At 42.7% G+C, this 21,384-nt stretch overlaps 2 protein-coding genes across 2 annotated transcripts; one reads left to right on the top strand and one right to left on the bottom strand.

Moving 5' to 3' along the window:
• The first annotated feature begins 789 nt into the window (after positions 1-789).
• Positions 790-7,133, top strand: thumpd2 (THUMP domain containing 2). Its single transcript, XM_014154965.3, has 10 exons — positions 790-2,022; positions 2,342-2,468; positions 2,591-3,018; positions 3,190-3,267; positions 5,247-5,299; positions 5,427-5,514; positions 5,709-5,780; positions 6,002-6,116; positions 6,377-6,497; positions 6,640-7,133. Exons 1-10 carry the CDS (start codon positions 1,912-1,914, stop codon positions 6,956-6,958), a joined length of 1,512 nt encoding a protein of 503 aa, XP_014010440.3. The 5' UTR covers positions 790-1,911; the 3' UTR covers positions 6,959-7,133.
• LOC106577158 (transmembrane protein 178A) lies at positions 6,589-11,738 on the bottom strand. The gene is made up of 4 exons (XM_014154967.3): positions 10,967-11,738; positions 8,884-8,997; positions 8,551-8,688; positions 6,589-8,439 (listed from the first exon to the last, which is right to left on the bottom strand). Exons 1-4 carry the CDS (start codon positions 11,469-11,471, stop codon positions 8,192-8,194), a joined length of 1,005 nt encoding a protein of 334 aa, XP_014010442.3. The 5' UTR covers positions 11,472-11,738; the 3' UTR covers positions 6,589-8,191.
• Positions 11,739-21,384: the final 9,646 nt, after the last annotated feature.

Here is a 21,384-nt window from a genome sequence, read left to right as displayed (position 1 = left end):
AGAACCTTGGCGTGATCCTGGACAACACCCTGTCGTTCTCCACTAACATCAAGGCGGTGACCCGATCCTGTAGGTTCATGCTCTACAACATTCGCAGAGTACGACCCTGCCTCACACAGGAAGCGGCGCAGGTCCTAATCCAGGCACTTGTCATCTCCCGTCTGGATTACTGCAACTCGCTGTTGGCTGGGCTCCCTGCCCATGCCATTAAACCCCTACAACTCATCCAGAACGCCGCAGCCCGTCTGGTGTTCAACCTTCCCAAGTTCTCTCACGTCACCCCGCTCCTCCGCTCTCTCCACTGGCTTCCAGTTGAAGCTCGCATCCGCTACAAGACCATGGTGATTGCCTACGGAGCTGTGAAGGGAACGGCACCTCCATACCTTCAGGCTCTGATCAGGCCCTACACCCAAACAAGGGCACTGCGTTCATCCACCACTGGCCTGCTGGCCCCCCTACCTCTGAGGAAGCACAGTTCCCGCTCAGCCCAGTCAAAACTGTTCGCTGCTCTGGCACCCCAATTGTGGAACAAGCTCCCTCACGACGCCAGGACAGCGGAGTCAATCACCACCTTCCGGAGACACCTGAAACCCCACCTCTTTAAGGAATACCTAGGATAGGATAAAGTAATCCTTCTAACCCCCCCCCCCCCCCCCCCCTTAAAAGATTTAGATGCACTATTGTAAAGTGGTTGTTCCACTGGATATCATAAGGTGAATGCACCATTTTGTAAGTCGCTCTGGATAAGAGCGTCTGCTAAATGACTTAAATGTAAATGTAAATGTAAGTTGAGCCAATGGCCATGAGGTAAGTTGAGCCAATGGCCACAGGGTGAGTTTGGCCAATCGCCATGGGGTAAGATGAGCAAATGTAAGTGTTTTCTAATGCAAGGCATTATCGCTGGGATATAAGGTAACCCCAGGGCCTGCCCTTTGTTAAGTGTTTAAAAAAGTACAATGTTTTTGGGTGTTACGCCTGTGTTAAAAGATGATGATTAAGAAAATGATTTAAAGACAAAAAAATGTATTGTGATTGTGTTGAATTGTGTTTGGGAAATAAAGATAGACATGGTTTTCAAAAGGTAATATTTAATACAGTACAGAAAAGTGTAGGGCTCTCAACTTACCCTGTCCTTATTTTCAACTTACCCCAAACACGAGGTAAGATGTACCAAGATACTTTTAAAAACTTTTCTTCACAAGCTATGTTTTGAAAACGGTCATGTTTATTTCCAGGAATACACAACATCCTGAAATCTATGTAGATATCTTTGTTAGAAATAATATTATATTTCCCTTGACGGAGTCATACTGAATGTAAAAAATGGCTCAACTTACAACACTCTCCCAAACAGTTCATCCATTTTATTTGGATGCCATTTTATTTGGATGCCTTCTATGGGATCATGCAAATCTACATGAAAAGGTATGAGCAACTCTGGCACATTCAAAGGATGATACACAGAAACATTCGTAAATTTCCTTACCTGGCATTATTCACTTGTATAACCCAACTCTCAGGGTTATCAATAGTTGCCACAGTCAAAATTGGCTATATCGTAAATATTTATGAAAACACAAATTTGCTTTTTGATCTTAATCTAAGGTTAGTGTTAGGCATAAGGTTAACAGTGTGGTTAAGGTTAGGTTTAAAATAACTTTGATGATACATTTTAGAAATAGGCGGGGTTTATGACTTTGTGGTTGTGGTAACTAGCAATTGTCAGTTGTGTTATTGAGGCTCTTTTGTAGTGCTAAAGCAACCTCTGCTGGTCAGCGCAGGAAATAACCAGCTGCCTCTTTTCTGTATTTCCGTTTCCGTGTAAACAAAACAACATGGCAGCCCACGTAGGTACTGGCATGGAGATTTCGAGTTTTACTTTTATAGTTTAGCATTTCTAAACTCGACAGTATGAACGACTCAAATTGTCAGTGTGCTGCTCTACAGTTCTATTGCACCGCAGGGAACGGCATGGAGCCTTTCCTGATTCAGGAGGTGAAGACCAAACTTGCAGCCAAAGATGTGAGTAGTCAAGACATAAGTTAGTTCCAGGCTACAGTATTAGTGTAGCTAACGTTAGTAATAATGTGCAATGAATTTATATAAAACACTAGCCAATAAAGTAATACCGTTTATATAAAATGGTCTTCCTCTTAACTAGCTGGAAGCCAGGCAGCTGACTGCGCATGCATATTGCAAAGGTTGGCTGCTTTGAAAAAAGCCAATCGTAAATCCTGGCTCTGTATTAATCTTTTCTTATTAACAAGTGGTCATTTCATGTTGTTGATATGATTATATGTTAGGGAATTCTTAGTTTGCACTAAATAAGTGTATTGTGTAGGTGGATCACATCCCTGGAAAAGTGTTCTTCACCACCTCTTTTGAAATAAAGCAAGTGAGGGAGCTGAAATCTGCAGAGAGGCTGTTTCTACTTTTAAAGCGACACTCCCCCCTCTCGGGCCATACAGGTAAGCCTACCAAATATTCTGTATGAATATTTATCCTCTCTGATTAAAAGTATGAGGCTGCAATTAAATGGTTTGCACAGGACTTTATATTTTCACTGTATTTACTTTTCTGTCACACTCAGCTAAAACACCATCTGGTATCCAGTCAAGGCTCATGGGTGATGGAAGTGACTGGACCAGAGCTGTGTTGTCATGGAGATGCCTGCAGAGAGACCTGATGATGAGAAGCGACTGTACCTTGAGCGTGGCCCTACCAGGGAGGAAGAGGAAGAGGGAGGAAGAGGAGGTGAAAGAGAGTGGTGTTGAGGGGTCAACTTGTAACGGGCCAAATGGAGCACAGAAGCTGGGACTAGAGGGAGAGAGACGAGAATTAGGACCAAGCAAGGATCACATTTCATCAACAGAAGACTCTGGAAGGGTAAACTGTGTTGCAGGGGACAAAGTTGAAGAGGACCGTATAGAAGGCAGCCGTGACAGGAAGACATCCACAGTGTCTTTCAGAGTGAGCTGTCGGTGCAGTGGAGCCCTGTCCAGACGTTTCTCTCCCCAGGTATGCACTTTGGAGGAGAGAAGGTATTTGTCACATCTTTTCTTCTTAATGGAAAATGCGTATAAGAACAGGTGTTTAGTCTGGAAGGTTTCAGGTTATTGTGTTTTTTTTAATGAGGTGATAGATGAGGATTTGACTTTGTCCTGTTTGTGATGGTGTCTGTCTGTCTAGGATCTGAGTAGGATCATTGGAACAGCGGCGAGCAGACAGCTGGGCTGGAGAGTGGACCTGAGGAAACCAGATCTGGAGGTAATATGAACCATATATGGTCATCACACTAACATGAAGATAATCTGGAGGTTATATTAATTTTGCCATAACCATAATTGGATGATTACCGCAACCTGTGAGGAGATTCTCATATTTCTTTGTCTGACCATGCCAAGTGTAAAAGTCCATTTAACTTTTCTGCAGTCAGGCATGTAGAATATACTGTTTATACACAGAACAAAGATATGAACGCAACATGTAAAGTTGGAATTGAATGTTCGTTTCTCTACCATAAGCCGCCTCCAATGTCATTTTAGAGAATTTGGCAGTACGTCCAACCGACTTTACAACCACAGACCACGTGTATGGTGTTGTGTGAGGGAGCTGTTTGCTGATGCCAATGTTGTGAACAGAGTGCCCAATGGTAGCAGTGGGGTTATGGTATGGACAATGCATTTTATCGATGGCAATTTCAATGCACAGAGATGCCGTGATGAGATCTTGAGTCCCATTGTCATGCCATTCATCTGCCACCATCAACTCATGTTTCAGCATGAGAATGCACGACCCCATGTCTGTACACAATTCCTGCAAGCTGAAAATGTCCCAGTAAATATGTTCTTAACTCTATTTTCTTAACTGCATTGTTGGTTAAGGGCTTGTAAGTAAGCATTTCACGGTAAGGTGTTGTATTTGGCACCTGTGACAAATAAAATTAGATTTTCTTCCATGGCCTGCATACTCACCAGACATGTCACCTATTGAGTATGTTTGGGATTCTCTGGGTCAACAAGTACAACAGCGTGTTCCAGTTCCCGCCAATATCCAGCAACTTCGCACAGCCATTGAAGAGGAGTGGGACAAAATTCCACAGACCACTATCAACAGCCTGATCAACTCTATGCGAAGGAGATGTGTCGTGCTGCTTGAGGTGAACCTTCACCCCAGTTCTGAGGTCCTGAGCGCTTTGGATCAGGTTTTCATCAAGGATCTCTGTAGTGTGCTCCGTTCATCCTTCCCTCGATCCTGACTAGTCTCCCAGTCCCTGCCCCTGAAATACATCACCACAGCATGATGCTGCCACCACCATGCTTCACCGTAGGGATGGTGCCAGGTTTCCTCCAGGTGTGACGCTTGGCATTCATGCCAAAGAGTTCAATCTTGCTTTCATCAGACCGGAGAATCTTGTTTCTCATGGTCTGAGTGTCTTTAGGTGCCTTTTGGCAAACGCCAAGTGGGCTGTCGTGCATTTTACTGAGGAGTGGCTTCCGTCTGCCACTACCATAAAGGCCTGATTGGTGAACTGCTGCAGAGATTGTTGTCCTTCTGTATGTTTCTCCCATCGCCACAGAGAAACTCTGTAGCTCTTTCAAAGTGACCATCAGGGTTCTTGGTCACCTCCCTGACCAAAGGCCCTTCTCCCCCGATTGCTCAGTTTGGCCAGGTGGCCAGCTCTAGGAAGAGTCTTGGTGGTTCCAAACTTCTTCCATTTAAGAATGATGGACGCCACTGTGTTCTTGGGGACCTTAAATACTGCAGAACTGTTTTGGTACCCTTCCCCAGATCTGTGCCTCGACATAATCCTGTCTCGGAGCTCTATGGACAATTCCTTCAACCTCATGGCTTGGTTTTTGCTCTGACATGCACTGTCAACTGTGGGACCTTATTTTAGACAGGTGTGTGCCTTTTTGAAATCGTGTCCGATCAATTGAATTTACCACAGGTGGAATCCAAGTTGTAGAAACATCTCAAGGATGATCAATGGTAACAGGATGCACCTGAGCTCAATTTCGAGTCTCATAGCAAAAGGTCTGAATACTTATATAAATGTTTTTTTTAATATATAAATTTGCAAAAATGTCTAAAATCCTGTTTTCGCTTTGTCATTGTAGGGTATTGTGTGAAGGTAATTAATTGAATCAATTTAGAATAATACTGTAACGTGTCAAAATGTGGAAAAAGTCAAGGGGTCAGAATACTTTCCGAATGCACTGTTAAATGATGCGTTTCCTCTGTAGGTGAATGTGTATATGAGTGATGACCACTGTGTCCTCGGGATACCTCTCCTCAGGTTGGTGACATGATCAGAACCTGTTCTTGCCCTCTGTGTCAACAATTGTATTCAATGTCTATTTCCTTCTGGATATCTCTTCTAGTTGACTATGTCTAATAGTGTATGCTTCCCTCTTTCTCACCAGGCTTCCTTTAGCCAACCGGAGTTATATGAAGACTACTGGGCTGAGATCCACTATAGCCTGGGCCATGGCCTCTCTGTCAGACATCAAGGTACTGTAGCTACCGCATGGCATGGAAGGAGTTCCTCTCTCCAGCTCACGTGTTTGGTCTCATCTTCCTCTCGTTGATGTGTGGTTGTGTTCTGAGGTTCTGTGCTAACATCAAAAGGACCAAATATTTTGTTCTCTTCTCACACCGTCGCTTGGCCTGGTGTGTTCTGAATGTATTCTCTCTCTCTCACCCAGCCTGGCTCTTGTGTGATAGACCCGATGTGTGGAGTGGGAACTATTCTACTGGAAGCTGCACATGAATATCAGGTGTCTTCTGAGGGAACCTTTTATATTGATCCATTTGAATTTTATGGTCATTTTATGATGCTTGTGTTAGCTTTTTGATGTGGATGCAGTTAGGGGATGTAATTGACAGAAAAAAAGTTGTAAACATGCTGATCCTTTTTTAATTCCATTACATTTGTATAATTCCACTTAAATATATGTTGTTTTGTTCAGAAATTCATAGTGTTTTTTTCTCCAAACAGGATGCCTTTTTCCTGGGTCTGGACATTGATGAGTCTCAGTTGGTGAAAGCTGATCAGAATGTGGAGTTTGCAAAGTTTGGGGATAGGGTGCAGCTGCTGCAGGCATCATCCAAGGGTAGGAATGCCAATCCACTACACATGAGTCATTGTGAAGTATGCCATTTATGTATGACCATTTGTCATGTATGACTTCATAAAAATGTGGTTAATTCTGATGTATGTACGGTAGATCAAATTAGGTATTTTAATACATGTAGCAGTTGTCCCTGATATACTGTAGGCATTATGGTATTTGTTTACCCACAATGCAGTAAATGATTCTGCATGATTTCCTAATTTAATTCATTCCTCCTCGTTTTCCTCCTTTCTGTGAAGAGATTCCACTGCCTTCCTGTAGTGTGGATGTCGTTGTCTGTGATGTCCCTTTTGGGAAGAAGTTTGGCACCAAGACTGGCATGGCTGCCTCTCTTCCAGTGATTGTGAGAGAGATGGAAAGGTATTGTATTTAGCTAGCTGTAGTATCATGTATCCCAATTTCATAATTGCTCAAATAAACATTCAGGATACAGCAAAAGTTGAGAATGGAATTGCTTATTGATTGATTTATTTTAATCAATCAAACATGCATGTTTTTTCAGAGTTCTCTGTGTGGGTGGGACCCTGGTTTTGCTGCTTAGTCCCCAGCTCTCCTGCCTGCTGAAGAAAAGCATGACCCCCAGACCAGTACCTTCACACACCCAGGGAGAGGGGACTGGGGTGGGATTGGGAGGTGATGTGGACCCCTCCCATACCCCAAGCCTTTTCCCCTCACTGCAGCCCCTAAGCTACCACAGAGTGAGCCTGGGAGCTATAGACGCTCTTATTCACAAGTATGTCAAGATCCTGACTGCTACTACCACACTCAGTGGACCTGACTGTATACACACACTCAACCCCTGCATAGTGGAGCCTGAATGACACTTTTTAGGAGATGGATACACTGGATTCAAGAGACATTCACACAGACTTCAAAGACAATGCCACCTGTGAAACACAGAAAATCACTATCAATTTGGCATGGTTAGAATTTTACCAACGTGTACTGTACTACCACAAAATGAAGCAAAATACATACATGTCATAGAATGTCAAACCCAATTTTGTTACTACTTTTATTCTATTCCAATTACTTTGTTAATGGTGGAAGGAAATAATGCATATTTCTCGAGTTCCTCAGTTTCACTTCTCAGGAGTCTGAAATTCTGCAGCTCTATTTACCCAATCAGACCACGGCTCACATCCAACAATTATTCACTGTCTGGGATTAGATTACAGAATACATCCACTGAGACTAAGGTAAATACACTCATCTTAGGTTCCACTGGGAGGATCAGGGGTTGATATCCATTGATGGGGGGGGGGGGGGGGGGGAGCACAGGGGTTTGGTCTGTGTCCATTGATAAGAGGATTAATGAATAGCCACAGATGGATGTCCTTACAATTTTGGTTAGAGATCTGCTAGTATATTCTGCTTGATCCATTATGGTCAGAGTACATATCAATGTCAGTTTGAGTCACCTCTGTCTATAAATTCTATCTTCTTTTCTATAGTTATTTTCCTTTCAAATAACTTAGTCATTTTTGATGACCCGTCAAGGCCTCTGTTTTCCCACCAGTGATTTGACCGTTACTTGCATGACACTGAATTCTGATCACACATAGGAAATATAATGTGGAAATGTAGCAGTAGGCTGAATCACAGACATAATTGCATAAAGGCCCCAGACAAAGCCTGAATGCAGGGGTGTAGCTAACATTGATGGTTCAATATTTCCATAATTCCAGCATGTTTTGCTACATGGAGGTAACCTAGATTTTTATGCAGGGTCTAGTAGAAGCACTCCGAAGTGTTTTCACCCTGAAAATGTAGGAGTCAATGTTAGTCCCAGACGCCTGCTGCAGCAGTGTCAGACCAATGTCTGGGGATGGGCTTGGTCAGCAGGCTGTTGCTACGGCTCAGAGTTGATGTGAAAGATGCAGTAAGAGGTGTGTCCGACACCATAAAGGGGTGTGTCCGACACAGTAAAGGGGGATGTCCGACACAGACATATTAGACTCTTTCTTCCTACAAGCCCTTGCTGCAGCTCAGTGTGTGTGTGTGTGTGTGTGTGACACACAGCAAAGTGTATATCAAACGCAGGAAAGTGTGTGTCAGACACTGGCGTTTGGGGCAGCCTTGCCCTGCTGGGCTTTGCTGCTGCTACAGCTGAGGATGGGGAAGGTGGTGCACAGGCATCCAGATGCCACCGTCAGCCCCAGACTGAGCCAGGCACAGAAGCTGGACCAGCTGTAGCCATGCTCCACGTCAGCAGGCAGCCCGTAGATGAAAGGAGGAACCCTGGCCAGGTCGTAGGACACGTTGGCCGCGTAGGTACACAGGGAGATGATGCTGAAGGTCCCTAAGAAGGAAGAGGGACCGCAAAGAGGAGGAGAATGTGAGAGACAAATCAGTTGTTTAAGAAAACACACTATCACTATCAGGTGATTTTTTTGGGGGGGGTTAACAGTACCTGCCATGAGAAAGAGCAGCCCAGAGACGTGCTGAGTGAGACTCTTCTCCCAGGCGAAGCTGACAGACGCCACGATGCAGCCACACAACAGAACGGCTGCCGCCATGCCTAGAAACCCTGCTGTGATCCGCCGCAGGTCTGACATCAGGGAAAGGAGGAGAGGATGAGCACACAGTTGTTTCCCTCTCTGTAACCACTCTCTTTTCTAGTGTCAGCTAAATGTAATTCATGTAAATGAATATGTGCCCTCCTTTTGAATGGAAGGTAGTAGGAGAGTAATAGGATGTCTGAATGAATCAGGGAACCTCCTTCATAATGAGAAAAGGTTCTTACGTAAGAGGTGCCACTCATCCTGCTGGATGGTGCGGGTCAGGTTGAGAGGGATGTTGCGGAGCCGTATGGGCTGGGAGAAATGGTACTTGATGATGGTGCATCGCTGGGCTATACCTGCACAGAGACAATAACTTGTGTGAACATATTGTGTATCAGGTTAAGGCCAAAAAATAGAAAAGGGCAAGTGTTTCTCAAGGACAGTTGTCTTGAGAAAAGCTGTACTCATTTCTAGACTTTATAAAGCCCAAGGGGGTCTACTTTCACTTTAATGCCATGATTTATTCTAGCATCTTAACTCTATATAATTAGTTGCTGTAGTCAAGTCACGTACACGTTAAGGTTTACTTTGATATTCAGACCCACATGTCATGTGAACAGACTTCATAATAGGCTGTAAGTTAGAATTTTACCCACAAGATGGCAGATTTTACTTCCTCTAGACTAGTAAAAGCCAAACGTGGAAATGCCGTACCAACCCCAATAGGTCTACTACATCTCTGATAACTAACAATATAAACGCAACATGTAAATGTTGGTCCCATGTTTCATGAACTGAAATAAAAGATCCCAGAAATGTTCCATACGCACAAAAAGCTTATTTCTCTCAAATTTTGTGCACACATTTGTTTACATGACTGTTAGTGAGCATTTCATCTTTGCCAAGATAATCCATCCACCTGACAGGTGTGGCATATCAAGAAGCTGATTAAACAGCATGATCATTACACAGGTGCACCATGTGCTGGGGACAATAAAAAGTCACAAAAAATGTGCAGTTTTGTAACACAACACAATGCCGCCAATGTCTCAAGTTTTGAAGAAACGTGCTATTGACTTGCTGACTGCAAGATAGTCCACCAGAGCTGTTGCCAGAGAATTGAATGCTATTTTCTTTATCATGTCATTTTATTGAATTTGGCAGTACGTCCAACCAGACTCACAACTGCAGATCACGTGTAACCACGCCTGCCCAGGACCTCCACATCAGGCTTCTTCACTTGTGGGATCGTCTGAGACCAGCTCCCCGGACTGCTGATGAAAATGAGGGGTATTTCTGTCTGTAATATATCCCTTTGTGGGAAAAACTATTTCTGATTGGCTGGGCCTGGCTCCCAAGTGGTGAGGGTTTGTGCCCTCCCAGTCCCACCCATGGCTGCACCCCTGCCCAGTCATGTGAAATCCATAGATTAGCCTAATTCATTTATTTCAATTGACTGATTTCCTTATATTAATTGTAACTCAGTAGAATTGTTGCATTAAGTATGGCAGGGATCTGACCTGCTCCCCTTCCCGAAAACTATATACCAATATTAGAAAAAGTTGGCCTAATGACATTTCTATTGTCACTTACTATATTAATTGGTATACAAAATGTTTATTTGAGAAGCCTAGCTAACCAAACTCAACTCCACGATTTCGAGCTTTTGAGCAAGTTTCCAACTGATTGAGTTCAGAGCATGTTATGTACAGAAGGCACCCGTTTATCTATTCACATATATTAAAATTCATATCACGTTCTATCCTCATGCAAATGATATGGATCATAGAAATATAATGTATATTGAACACATCCAATGCTTGCTAGAATGCCTTTTGTGTCAGGCCAAATGTAATGACCTTGATTTCTGACAGATCACAGAGCTTATCTGAGGTCTGGATGGTTATCCGAATTAATAGATTTGTTATGGACACAAAAATACACAAACATGGCTTACAGATGGGCTAGGCCCACACAGAATCTCCGAGGGCAACATGATAGTTTAAAACATGTTTTGAAGCTATACATCGTTTGTTTACAAACACTGAAATTGCAACAAAAACAACTACATTTTGGGTTATAACGGGTTTAAGTCAGTTGTAGCCTATAAACTCATGAGTTTTCTTCAAAGATCAATGGATGTATTCTATCATTAATTGAAATGACCATTGAACAGCATTGCATGCATTTACAAATAGTCCTACTATTTCTTTCAGGAAAGTTATCGGCCTATATATTGGTTCGATGTTAAGTAATATCTCCAAGCGATGCGGTTTCACTGCACCGCACTGGGCCCGGGGTCAAATAACCCACAGCATCTCTTACCCTTGGATATGAGGTTGTCGATGTCCTTGTCCTTTCCTAGATAATAACATTTCCTCCAAAGTCCAGAGTAAGTGGAGAAAATAGGGCGCCCGCATTCCGTTTCTAAAATTCCCATTCCCAAAATGGACCTCCAGTTTTCCAGGAGCTCCTCTCTACTCCCGACGTGGATCGCTCGGAGCAGCGCCTGGTTCCTCCGAGGATTGCTGCTGTCCATCAGGGGCAGGTGATAGATGGGCATCAACCGGTTCTTGTGTTCGTTGGCGTCCGGCCCGAACTGGTCGCAGTTCTGCCTGTGTCGTGTGGTGTCCGTCTCGTACCAGTGGTCAGTCATGATAGCGGTGATGAGAAGCACCAGTGACGCCAGGCTCATGGACAAACTGATAGCTGTCACCAAGGTCTGTTTCTCCATCCTTCGGTCATCAACATTTGAAGAGTTGGTCAAGGAAGCATCTGTCACTCTGTTCACTTCACTCCTCCTAATCAACACGGGTGTGCAGGGCTTCATCCTGTTCTACATGATGCCGAAAAGGCTGTAAAGTCCTGGCATCTCCGGCTGGGTGCAGGCACTAGAATAACCTGCCTCGTGTTCCTGCTCTCCCACTTTGTCGACTCCCTGACTTCAGTATATCCTATAAATGTGGGATGAGGAGTGTGTATATCTGCAACCTGTGCGCGGGTGACTCTCTGTGTGCTGTGCTTCGGATTTCCAGTCTTGCGGGATTAAAACAGGTGCGGCGCACAGAGCGCGCGATGAAATGTCAATCATTCTGTCAGCGCAACGGCGCGTCGCTAATAATACAAGTCCCTGTGGCATGAGAGTCATGATAACACCACTACTACTTATCATAATATAAATATATTATAATTATTTTTTAATAGCAACAATGTCTTTTGTCATTATCATAACCTAGATGTATTTTTCATTTCTTTAGTGATGTCATAGTTGAAACACAGAACAAACACTTCAACACAGTGCATTCAAATAGTCTATTTAGGCTAATGATTAACATGATGCTGCAACATGGTCAGAGACATTGTGCAGAGAAAAGGCTCCCTTCTGCTTCATTAGCAGATATGTGGCATGGACGTCTCAGGACATGGTGCACAAGTGCTTATGAAGATTCATTAACACAGGTATATTTGGCTTCTCATTCAGTGGCTGTTGTTGATTTGTTCATATGCACTCAGCAGAGCCTTTGTATCAAAGGGCCTTCTGTAAAGTAAGAGCAAGTACATCAATAGGGAGTGAAACTTCAATAAAGCTTTCTTAGCTGTCTTTAATCAATATTGACTGAGTTTCACTTTCACCTTTTTACCCCTCCAACGTTTTTCGTCTGTGTGTGTGTTGACGTAGGTGCATGGTTAATCTCTTCCTTATTGTTGAACAACCATCCATGAAATTAAAGGCTTGATTCCTGCCCAGAGTATTCAGCAGAAATAAACCACTCCAGCTATTAGGTATAAATTGAGAGGATATTTATTCTTCCTTGTTGTTTGGTTCAGTGAGGCAGGCAGACATTAACTTAAAATCAAAGCTTTCTTCGCATTTGTAGACTTGCATAAATAAATGATAATAAACTAATTAAAAACCGTAAAAGCATTTATGGGGTGTGTTGGCAAGCAGCCTCAGTGACAGACACGAGGCTATTCCTCTTCCCAACTCAGACTGCATAGTAGGCTACTCTGCCATGTCACCACAGGGTGGAATTGAGAACAAGGGTGCTCTTTAATTAAGTGATAATGCCCGAGAAGCGTTTTGAGGATATATTGGCACGGGTGTTGTTAGGCCTGAGACCAAGTCGTGCCGATATATCCTCCAAACACTGGCTTCAAGGGCATTATCACTTTTTTACAATGGGTTACCAACATTGTATAAAGTGGCCAGTGGCGACCCATCATTTTTTTGGGGGGGGCTTGCCTGTTTTGCATGTTATTTTGGCTTTAATACTTGTCACATATCAGTTTGCAAACAATGGGAAAAAATATATCATTGACTTAATAAAGCCGCATACAAACATGATTTTCTTGAGTAAGGGAGCTCCAAAATGCAGGTGTTTCAACCTAGCTCAGTGCTTTCTGTGGCAGTGTGGCAAGAGAGCAGAAAATATGGAGATTTTGAAAATTCAAGCCCCTTGGGTGCTGCAATATAGTTACATTGGAAGTGCCCATCCAAGAAGGCTCAAGGTCATTGACCACAGATAAAATTACCTAAAATCCCATTATATCTGCAGTAGCTTTGATTGGACTAATCAAACTTTCATATCTTAGCTAGCAGTCATCATCATGAATCAAGTCGACAATCTACTGGCAAATCCTTTTTAATCCTTGTCATATGAAGAGAAATAATGAAGAGAAATTATAGATAAAACGTATCGGTGCTCATTGGCCATTGGACATAAACATTACACAACAAGTTGGAAATTGCAAATTCAACAATGAGTGGTTCGGAAGGTATCAGTGGCTAACTGTGAATTCAAGACAACTGTGAACTCAGGAAAAACGAGCTACGACTTGGAAAATACGTTTTGAACTTTCATCCAACTCGGGAATTGTAAATCTGGAACCCGGGCCTCTTTCTAAAGCTACGACCAGAAGATCACTGATGTCATCATGATTCAACCTTGTTTTTTGTGCGAGTTCCCAGTTGTCTTGAAAGCACCATCAATCCAGAGAATGCCAGACTTTGATGACAAAGTTTGATGACAAAATTTGCCCACGAAGGACCACCGCGCCACCTTCCTGTTCAAGTGAGCAATAGCACAACAAGGTGAGTCCAAAAATGACAGTATGCTGCTGCATAAATGATGTAATATGCCAGGGAGATATGTATACTGTAGCTAAGAAAGTTATACTAAGTGTATATTCTGTAGTAAGCTGTTAGTAGCCCATGTGCCTCACCCTAATAATTTGGTCTATTTTCACCTCTTATTTTCCCCTACTTTTCTGACTTGGTGGTGCACATGTAGCCTATAACCTGTTTTAGAGAAATTTTTCCAAGACTAAGGAGATGATTGTGGACTACAGGAAAAGGAGGCCCGAGCACGCCCCCATTCTCATCGACGGGGCTGTAGTGGAGCAGGTTGAGAGCTTCAAGTTCCTCGGTGTCCACATCAACATCAAACTAGAATGGTCCAAACACACCAAGACAGTCGTGAAGAGGGCATGGCAAAGCCTATTCCCCCTCAGGAAACTAAAAAGATTTGGCATGGGTCCTGAGATCCTCAAAAGGTTCTACAGCTGCAACATCGAGAGCATCCTTGACTGGTTGCATCACTGCCTGGTACGGCAATTGGTCGGCCTCTGACCGCAAGGCAGTACAGAGGGTAATGCGTATGGCCCAGTACATCACTGGGGCTAAGCTGCCTGCCATCCAGGACCTCTACACCAGGCGGTGTCAGAGGAAGCCCCTAAAAATTGGCAAAGACCCCAGCCACCCCAGTCATAGACTGTTCTCTCTACTACCGCATGGCAAGTGGTACCGGAGTGCCAAGTCTAGGACAAAAAGGCTTCTCAACAGTTTTTACCCCCAAGCCATAAGACTCCTGAACAGGTAATCAAATGGCTACCCGGACTATTTGCATTGTGTGCCCCCCCCCCCCCCTCTTTTTTACGCTGCTGCTACTCGCTGTTTATCATATATACATAGTCACTTTAACTATACATTCATGTACATACTACCTCAATTGGGCCGACCAACCAGTGCTCCCGCACATTGGCTAGCCGGGCTATCTGCATTGTGTCCCACCCACCACACACCAACCCCCTCTTTTACGCTACTGCTACTCTCATCAGAGAGTAGCAGTACAGGGAGAACACTGTAAAAATGGCCCATGTTCTGAATTCTGTCGTCGTACATTTCAAAAGTGCTGAACAAATATTTATATTGACTACATCCGTCCTAGCTCGCTCATTAATGTCTTAATCGAAATTACGGATTGCCTCTTATCCCCTTGTCGTCCCCTTATGCCATAGTTTGTACATCTCAATTGTCAGTAGAAACCACATTTGTTTAAGCAAGTCAGCTATATCACCTATGTTTTTTTAAAGCAGTAAATGAGGCTGAATGAACTGTTTCACTGCCAGACAAGGCTCCGCTGATGCCAGGTGGAGCAGTGGTAAGGTGTTGGGACTGATGTTGGGACTCTGCTGTTGGGACAGCTTTACAGTATGTAGGCCCAACAGTTTGTTGGCACCATTTGTCACCATTATAGTGCAATTGATGTATTGTTTAATGTTGTGTTGTGTAGTGGCTTTGCTGGCATGCATCCCACATAAACATTTTTTGCCCCACCAAGATTGACATGCTAAAATCGCCACTGAAAGTAACCATGATAGTTGATCCTCAGCTACCACGAGCTTCACGGCCCATCGGACGGATAGTGAAGACGATACCAGGTGCAGATGGAAGGATCCGGACTGCGAAGGTCAAGGATCGAGTCTACTTGCGTCCTGTTGCCCTATTGGTGGAGCTTCCCACCGTGTTAGACGACGCAGACTTGCTTTCATAGAAAGGAAGACAGAGGCTTTTACTAAGTTCGAAGTAGTTACACTAATTCTGGGGCAGCATGATTTGGAAAGGCACACACCTTTCTATATAAGGTCCCACAGTTGACAGTGCATGTCAGAACAAAAACCAATCCATGAGGTTGAAGGAATTGACCGTAGAGACACAGGATTGTGTCGAGGCACAGATCTGGGAAGGTTACCAAAACATTTCTGCAGCATTGAAGGTCCCCAAGAACACAGTGGCCTCCATCATTCTTAAATGGAAGATGTCTGGAACCACCAAGACTCTTCCTAGAGCTAGACACCCGTCCAAACTGAGCAATCCGGTGAGAAGGGCCTTGGTCGAGGAGGTGACCAAGAACCTGATGGTCACTCTGACAGAGCTCTAAAGTTCCTCTGTGGAGATTGGAGATCCTTCCAGAAGGACAACCATCTCTGCAGCACTCCACCAATCAGGCCTTTATGGTAAGATGGATGCCACTCCTCAGTAAAAGGCACAGAACAGCCCGCTTGGAGTTTGCCAAAAGGCACCTAAAGACTCTCAGACCATGAGAAACAAGATTCTCTTGTCTGATGAAACCAAGATTGAACTCTTTTGCCTGAATGCCAAGCATCACGTCTGGAGGAAACCTGGCACCATCCCTACGGTGAAGCATGGTGGTTGGAGCATCATGCTGTTTTTCAGCGGCAGGTACTGGGAGACTAGTCAGGATCGAGGGAAAGATGAACGGAGCAAAGTACAGAGAGATCCTTGATGAAAACCTTCTCCAGAGCGCTCAGGACCTCAGACTGGGGGCGAAGGTTCACCTTCCAACAAGACAACGACCCTAAGCACACAGCCAAGACAACGTAGGAGTGGTTTCGGGACAAGTCTTGGAATGTCCTTGAGTGGCCCAGCCAGAGCTCGGACTTGAACTCGATCTAACATTTTTTATTTATTTAACTAGGCAAGTCAGTTAAGAACAAATTCTTATTTACACTGACGGCCTACCCCGGCCAAACCCTACCCCGGGGACACTGGGCCAATTGTGCTCCGCCCTATGAGACTCCCAGTCACGGCCAGTTGTGATACAGCCTGGCATCGAACCAGGGTCTGTAGTGATGCCTCTAGCACTGAGATGCAGTGCCTTAGACCACTGCGCCACTCGTGAACATCTCTGGAGAGATCTGAAAATAGCTGTGCAGCAACGCTCCCCATCCAACCTGACAGAGCTTGAGAGGATCTGCAGAGAAGAATGGGAGAAACTTCCCAATTACAGGTGTGCCAAGCTTGTAGCATCATACCCAAGAAGCCTCGAGGCTGTAATCACTGCCAATGTGCTTCAACAAAGTATTGAGTAAGTGTCAGAATACTTATGTAAATGTGATATTTCAGTTTTATATTTGTAATAAATTAGTAAACATTTCTAAAAGCCTGTTTTTGTTTTGTCATTATGGGGTATTGTGTGTAGATTGAGGGGAAAATATATAATTTAATCAATTTTAGAATAGGGCTGTAACATAACAAACTGTGGAAAAAGTCAAGGGGTCTGAATACTTTCCGAAGGCACTGTATTTTCATTAAAAACATTATTTTGATGAATTTATTCATACTATTTCATTCTTCCTCAAGATTTAGTCCTTGCTACACAAGCCGGCTGGTCGTTCGTTCTATCAGTTCGGTTGCCAGAGACACGACCCAGTCGTTCATTATTTTTGTTCTGTATCTATAGACGTCGTTCGTTCTAAACGTTCGATTGCCATACTGGCAGCCAGAATAACAGCAAAGTAGCTGCATTTGTTTAAGCTGTTTTCTAGTGACATTTATTTGGATACATCCATATCAATGAGCTAATGAGGCTTGTTTTCGCCTGGCATAGAAAATGTGCTCCCTCATCAGGACACTGTTGTTCAGAGGAACTAGCCAACAACACAGCTAACAAAATCACTTCAAACTGCAGCTGGAAAGACTGCAAACCAGCTGCATTTCCTTTCAGTTTACCTTTTTCAATTGACATTCTTTGTATATATCCATAAAACTTATGCCAGCTGATTCATGATTTCGACTGGTTGAGAAACGTTTCCTGTCCGTCTGTCTTGTCCCGACCCGTTCATTACTGTGGGACAGGTGCATTGTCACGGATGTCGTAGGAAGGAGCGGACCAAAGTGCACCGTGTGTGTCGTTCCACATTTTATTTACACTGTGAAACTATGCAATACATATAAATAAACTGAATAACAAACACAAACCGTGACGCAGAGTTAACATATACGTACTCAAAAACAATCTCCCACAAACCCATGTGGAAAAAAAACATACTTAAATATGATCTCCAATTAGAGACAACGAGGACCAGCTGCCTCTAATTGGAGATCATCCCAAACAAAACCCCAACATAGAAATACAAAACTAGACCCTGACAACATAGAAATAGAAAAACTAGACAAGAACACCCCCCTGTCACGCCCTGACCTACTCTACCATAGAAAAACAGCTTTCTATGGTCAGGACGCATATGTCAGAGAGACAGACAGCAAGGTTTATACAAATCTCAGCTGTTGAAAACTAAATGTTAGTCTAAAATAAATGTGAGATAATGACTAGATGCTTTTTAGAGTGGAGATCAAGTTTATAAATTGCTTGGCTGATGAGACAGGGGATTGTGCAGTCAGATGGAACAGAGTAAATAGGCATTTTAACGTCATAGATTTAGCCGGTGGTAACTGGTCGAATAGACACCGGCTGGAATGCGGTTCAGGATTAGATCCACCCATTGTATAAATACTTGTAACACAATAGCTGCAGTAGCCTATGTTCCAATTGGACCAGTTGACACCTGCGTGGTCTGTCATAATTCTTGCATTGCACTTCATTACAAGACCAAGTTGGCTAGATAGTGGCTGTGGTAACAAGTGGAATCCTCTAAGTCAAAATGGGCTTTTTGGTCTGAGTTTAAGGTTAGGGTTAGGCATAAGGTTAGCAGCGTTAAGGTTAGGGTTAGGTTTAAAATCAAATTTAAAGAAGATAAATTGTAGGTGGGGTTTATGACTTTATGGCGGTGATAAGTAGTGACAACCTACACAGACATTATCTCACTCTTCCGTGTATCAACATGGCTGTCTGACCTCTATATTTACAATACTTTCTAAGTATAAGAACTTATTGAGTGCCACTATAGAGGTCAGTATTGGTAATATTATGTGGTCATTATCTACAGTGCCTAGTGAAAGTCTACACACCCCTTGCACAGTCTTCACATTTTTGATGTACCTTTTGAAAAGACATTCTGGTGTGTCTTTGACATGACCATTTGTGTAATTGTCCAGCTGAAAAATGTAACTATTCCAGGGTAATGTTTTCAGAAGACAGACTGGGTTTTCCTCTAACTTTTTATCTGGGCTTTGCTCCTTTCTTATTTAATTTGAACCTTAAACTCCCCAGTTCCTGCTGGTGACAAGCAAACCCATAACATGATGCCACCACAATACTTGAAAATACAGAGGGTTGTGTTGTATCGGATTTGACTCAAACCTGTAGTTTTAAATTTAGGCCAAAAAGTTAATTTCTTTGCTGTGTTGTCTTGCCATATTACTTAAAGGCCTTGTCGCAAACATAATGGATGATTTGGAGTGAATTTTTTAACACAGACTTCCTTCTTTTCCCTTTGTCATGCAGGCCAGTAATGTGGATGAATGCAATGTTGTTGATCCTCTGTATTTTCAAGTATTTATGGTGGCAGCATGATGCTATGAGTATGCTTGTCAATGACAGGGACTGGCGAGTTTGTCCGGATCAAAATAATATGAAAGGAGCAAAGCCCAGATGAAAAAGTTAGAGAACCTTGTCTCAGTCTTCTGAAAACCCAACCCTGGGATAGAGTTTTTTAAAATTTTATTACACATATGTTAATGCAAAAGACACCAGAATGGCTTTCCAAGAGGTGTTCATGAATGGTCCAGTCTCAGTCCTGACTTAAATCTGCTTGAAAATCAGTGACAAGGTTTGAATATTGCTGTCCATCAATGATTCCCAACCAAATTTACTGAACTTGAGCAATTTTTACAAAAACAGCGGATATACATTGTTTCCCTAAGAGTTGTGCAAAGTTGGTAGAATCTTATTAAAAATTATTCACAGCTGCAATGGCTGCCAAATGTGCTTCCACCAAGTATTACCTCAGTGGGGTGGAGACTTACACAATCAAGACATCTTCGTTTTTATTTTGTAACTAATTTGGAAAATGGTCTATGATTTTCTTTCACTTTGAAAATATTTATTAGCTTCTGTAGATCAGTAGGGAAAAAAATCTAATTTATTTACTTTTTTTTATTTTTTATTCAGATTTTACAAGTGGTGTGCAGACTCTCTAGGCACTGTCTGTAATGTGACTAATTACCAACGATAGCTACATATATTTTATTTATTTATTTTTATTTCACCTTTATTTAACCAGGTAGGGAAGTTGAGAACAAGTTCTCATTTACAATTGCGACCTGGCCAAGATAAAGCAAAGCAGTTCGACAACATACAAAAACACAGAGTTACACATGGAGTAAAACAACATACAATCAATGATGCAGTAGAAAAAAAATAAGACTATATACAATGTGAGCAAATGATGGATGTTATGTATCCCTGGAAATAATTAGAATTCATGTAAACATTACAGTTTTGAAAACATAGCTTGTCCAAAAAAAGTGGTCTCTTGGCACAACTTACCCTTGGTATGGAGTAAGTTGAGCCATGGGACAGGGTAAGTTAACCCACCTACACATTTATGTACTGAATGAAATATTATCACTACCTTTTCAAAACCATGTTTATCTTTATTTCCCAAACACAATCACTTTTTTGTCTTTTAATACTTTTAAGCATCTTTTAAAACAGGCTTAACATTTAATAAACACTGTACCTTTTAAAACACTTTTAACATAGGTCAGGCACTGTGGTTACATCATATCCCAGCGATAATGCCTTGTATTACACCTGGTAAGAAAACACTTCAATTTGCTCAACTTGTCATTGCCTCAACTATTGGCTCAACTTTCCCCATGGCCATTGGCTTAATTTACACCAATGCAAACATTTTGACTATATTAGCCCACACAGCTACAAGGATACACTTTAAGGACCTAATATTGAAGCTTATAGAGACCCCAAATGATGTATAGAACAATCTTGAAAAATGATCTACTTTGGTTTAGATACAAACATCATGAAACCTCTTATACAAATTTGTTTGACTTGGACACTTTGTCCATGTGGTTTCGTCTTTCACAGACTCCATGAAATGATGACCTCTTTCTAAATATTTGGTCAAATGATTAATTTAGTATGTTTACCCCACCCTTCCCTAACCCAGCCTGCACACACACACATACACACACCACCAAGGAATGAATGGCAGTACCCTGTAGTGGACTAAAGCTAATTAACATCCCTGCTCATCAACCGTTCACTCCAGGCCTCTTGTCACCAAAACCAATGTAAAGACTTTGCTATTATCAATCGTCAATTGAGCATAGGAGTAGTGATTGACTTGGCAATGCCGTTGAACAATACCTTTGAATACACTAACATGGGCACTCAGAAAAATGCAAACGTGAATTAAAAGCCAAACAGTTTCGTGTAGAGATCTTATAGGTCTCCTGTCTAAATCTTTGTTAAACGTTCTGCCATAAAGGCAGTGAGAAATAACTGAGGCTAAAGGGTTAACCATGTAGCCTACTCCAGTGTTTAATTGTTGTAGAAGCCATGTCGTTTGTAGTTTGGGGCCCATATCCTTTTCTTGGGGCCAGAGCCTGTTTCATTCAGTCTTTATCTCTCACTTGGTCTTTATTGTCAGCCAGCCATCTGACACCGTTGTAAGCTGCTGCACACTTTCTCCCAGTCTGCTTTTTTTTTTAAGAGAGAATTTAAAACTACACATTG

Source organism: Salmo salar, chromosome 18, assembly GCF_965601325.2.
Source record: "Salmo salar chromosome 18, fSalSal1, whole genome shotgun sequence".
NCBI classification, from domain to species: Eukaryota; Metazoa; Chordata; class Actinopteri; order Salmoniformes; family Salmonidae; genus Salmo; species Salmo salar.
The sequence above is the reverse complement of the archived record's forward strand: the minus strand, read 5'-3'. Positions and strand labels throughout refer to the sequence as shown.

Coding starts and splice junctions, on each gene's coding strand:
- thumpd2 (XM_014154965.3), top strand. CDS start 1,912: ATGAACGACTCAAATTGTCAGTGTGCTGCTCTACAGTTCTATTGCACC. Junction 2,023..2,341: donor CCAAACTTGCAGCCAAAGAT/GTGAGTAGTCAA, acceptor TGTATTGTGTAG/GTGGATCACATCCCTGGAAA. Junction 5,515..5,708: donor CCTCTCTGTCAGACATCAAG/GTACTGTAGCTA, acceptor TCTCTCACCCAG/CCTGGCTCTTGTGTGATAGA.
- LOC106577158 (XM_014154967.3), bottom strand. CDS start 11,471: ATGAAGCCCTGCACACCCGTGTTGATTAGGAGGAGTGAAGTGAACAGA. Junction 8,689..8,883: donor GGATGAGTGGCACCTCTTAC/GTAAGAACCTTT, acceptor CCCTGATGTCAG/ACCTGCGGCGGATCACAGCA. Junction 8,440..8,550: donor GCTGCTCTTTCTCATGGCAG/GTACTGTTAACC, acceptor CTTCCTTCTTAG/GGACCTTCAGCATCATCTCC.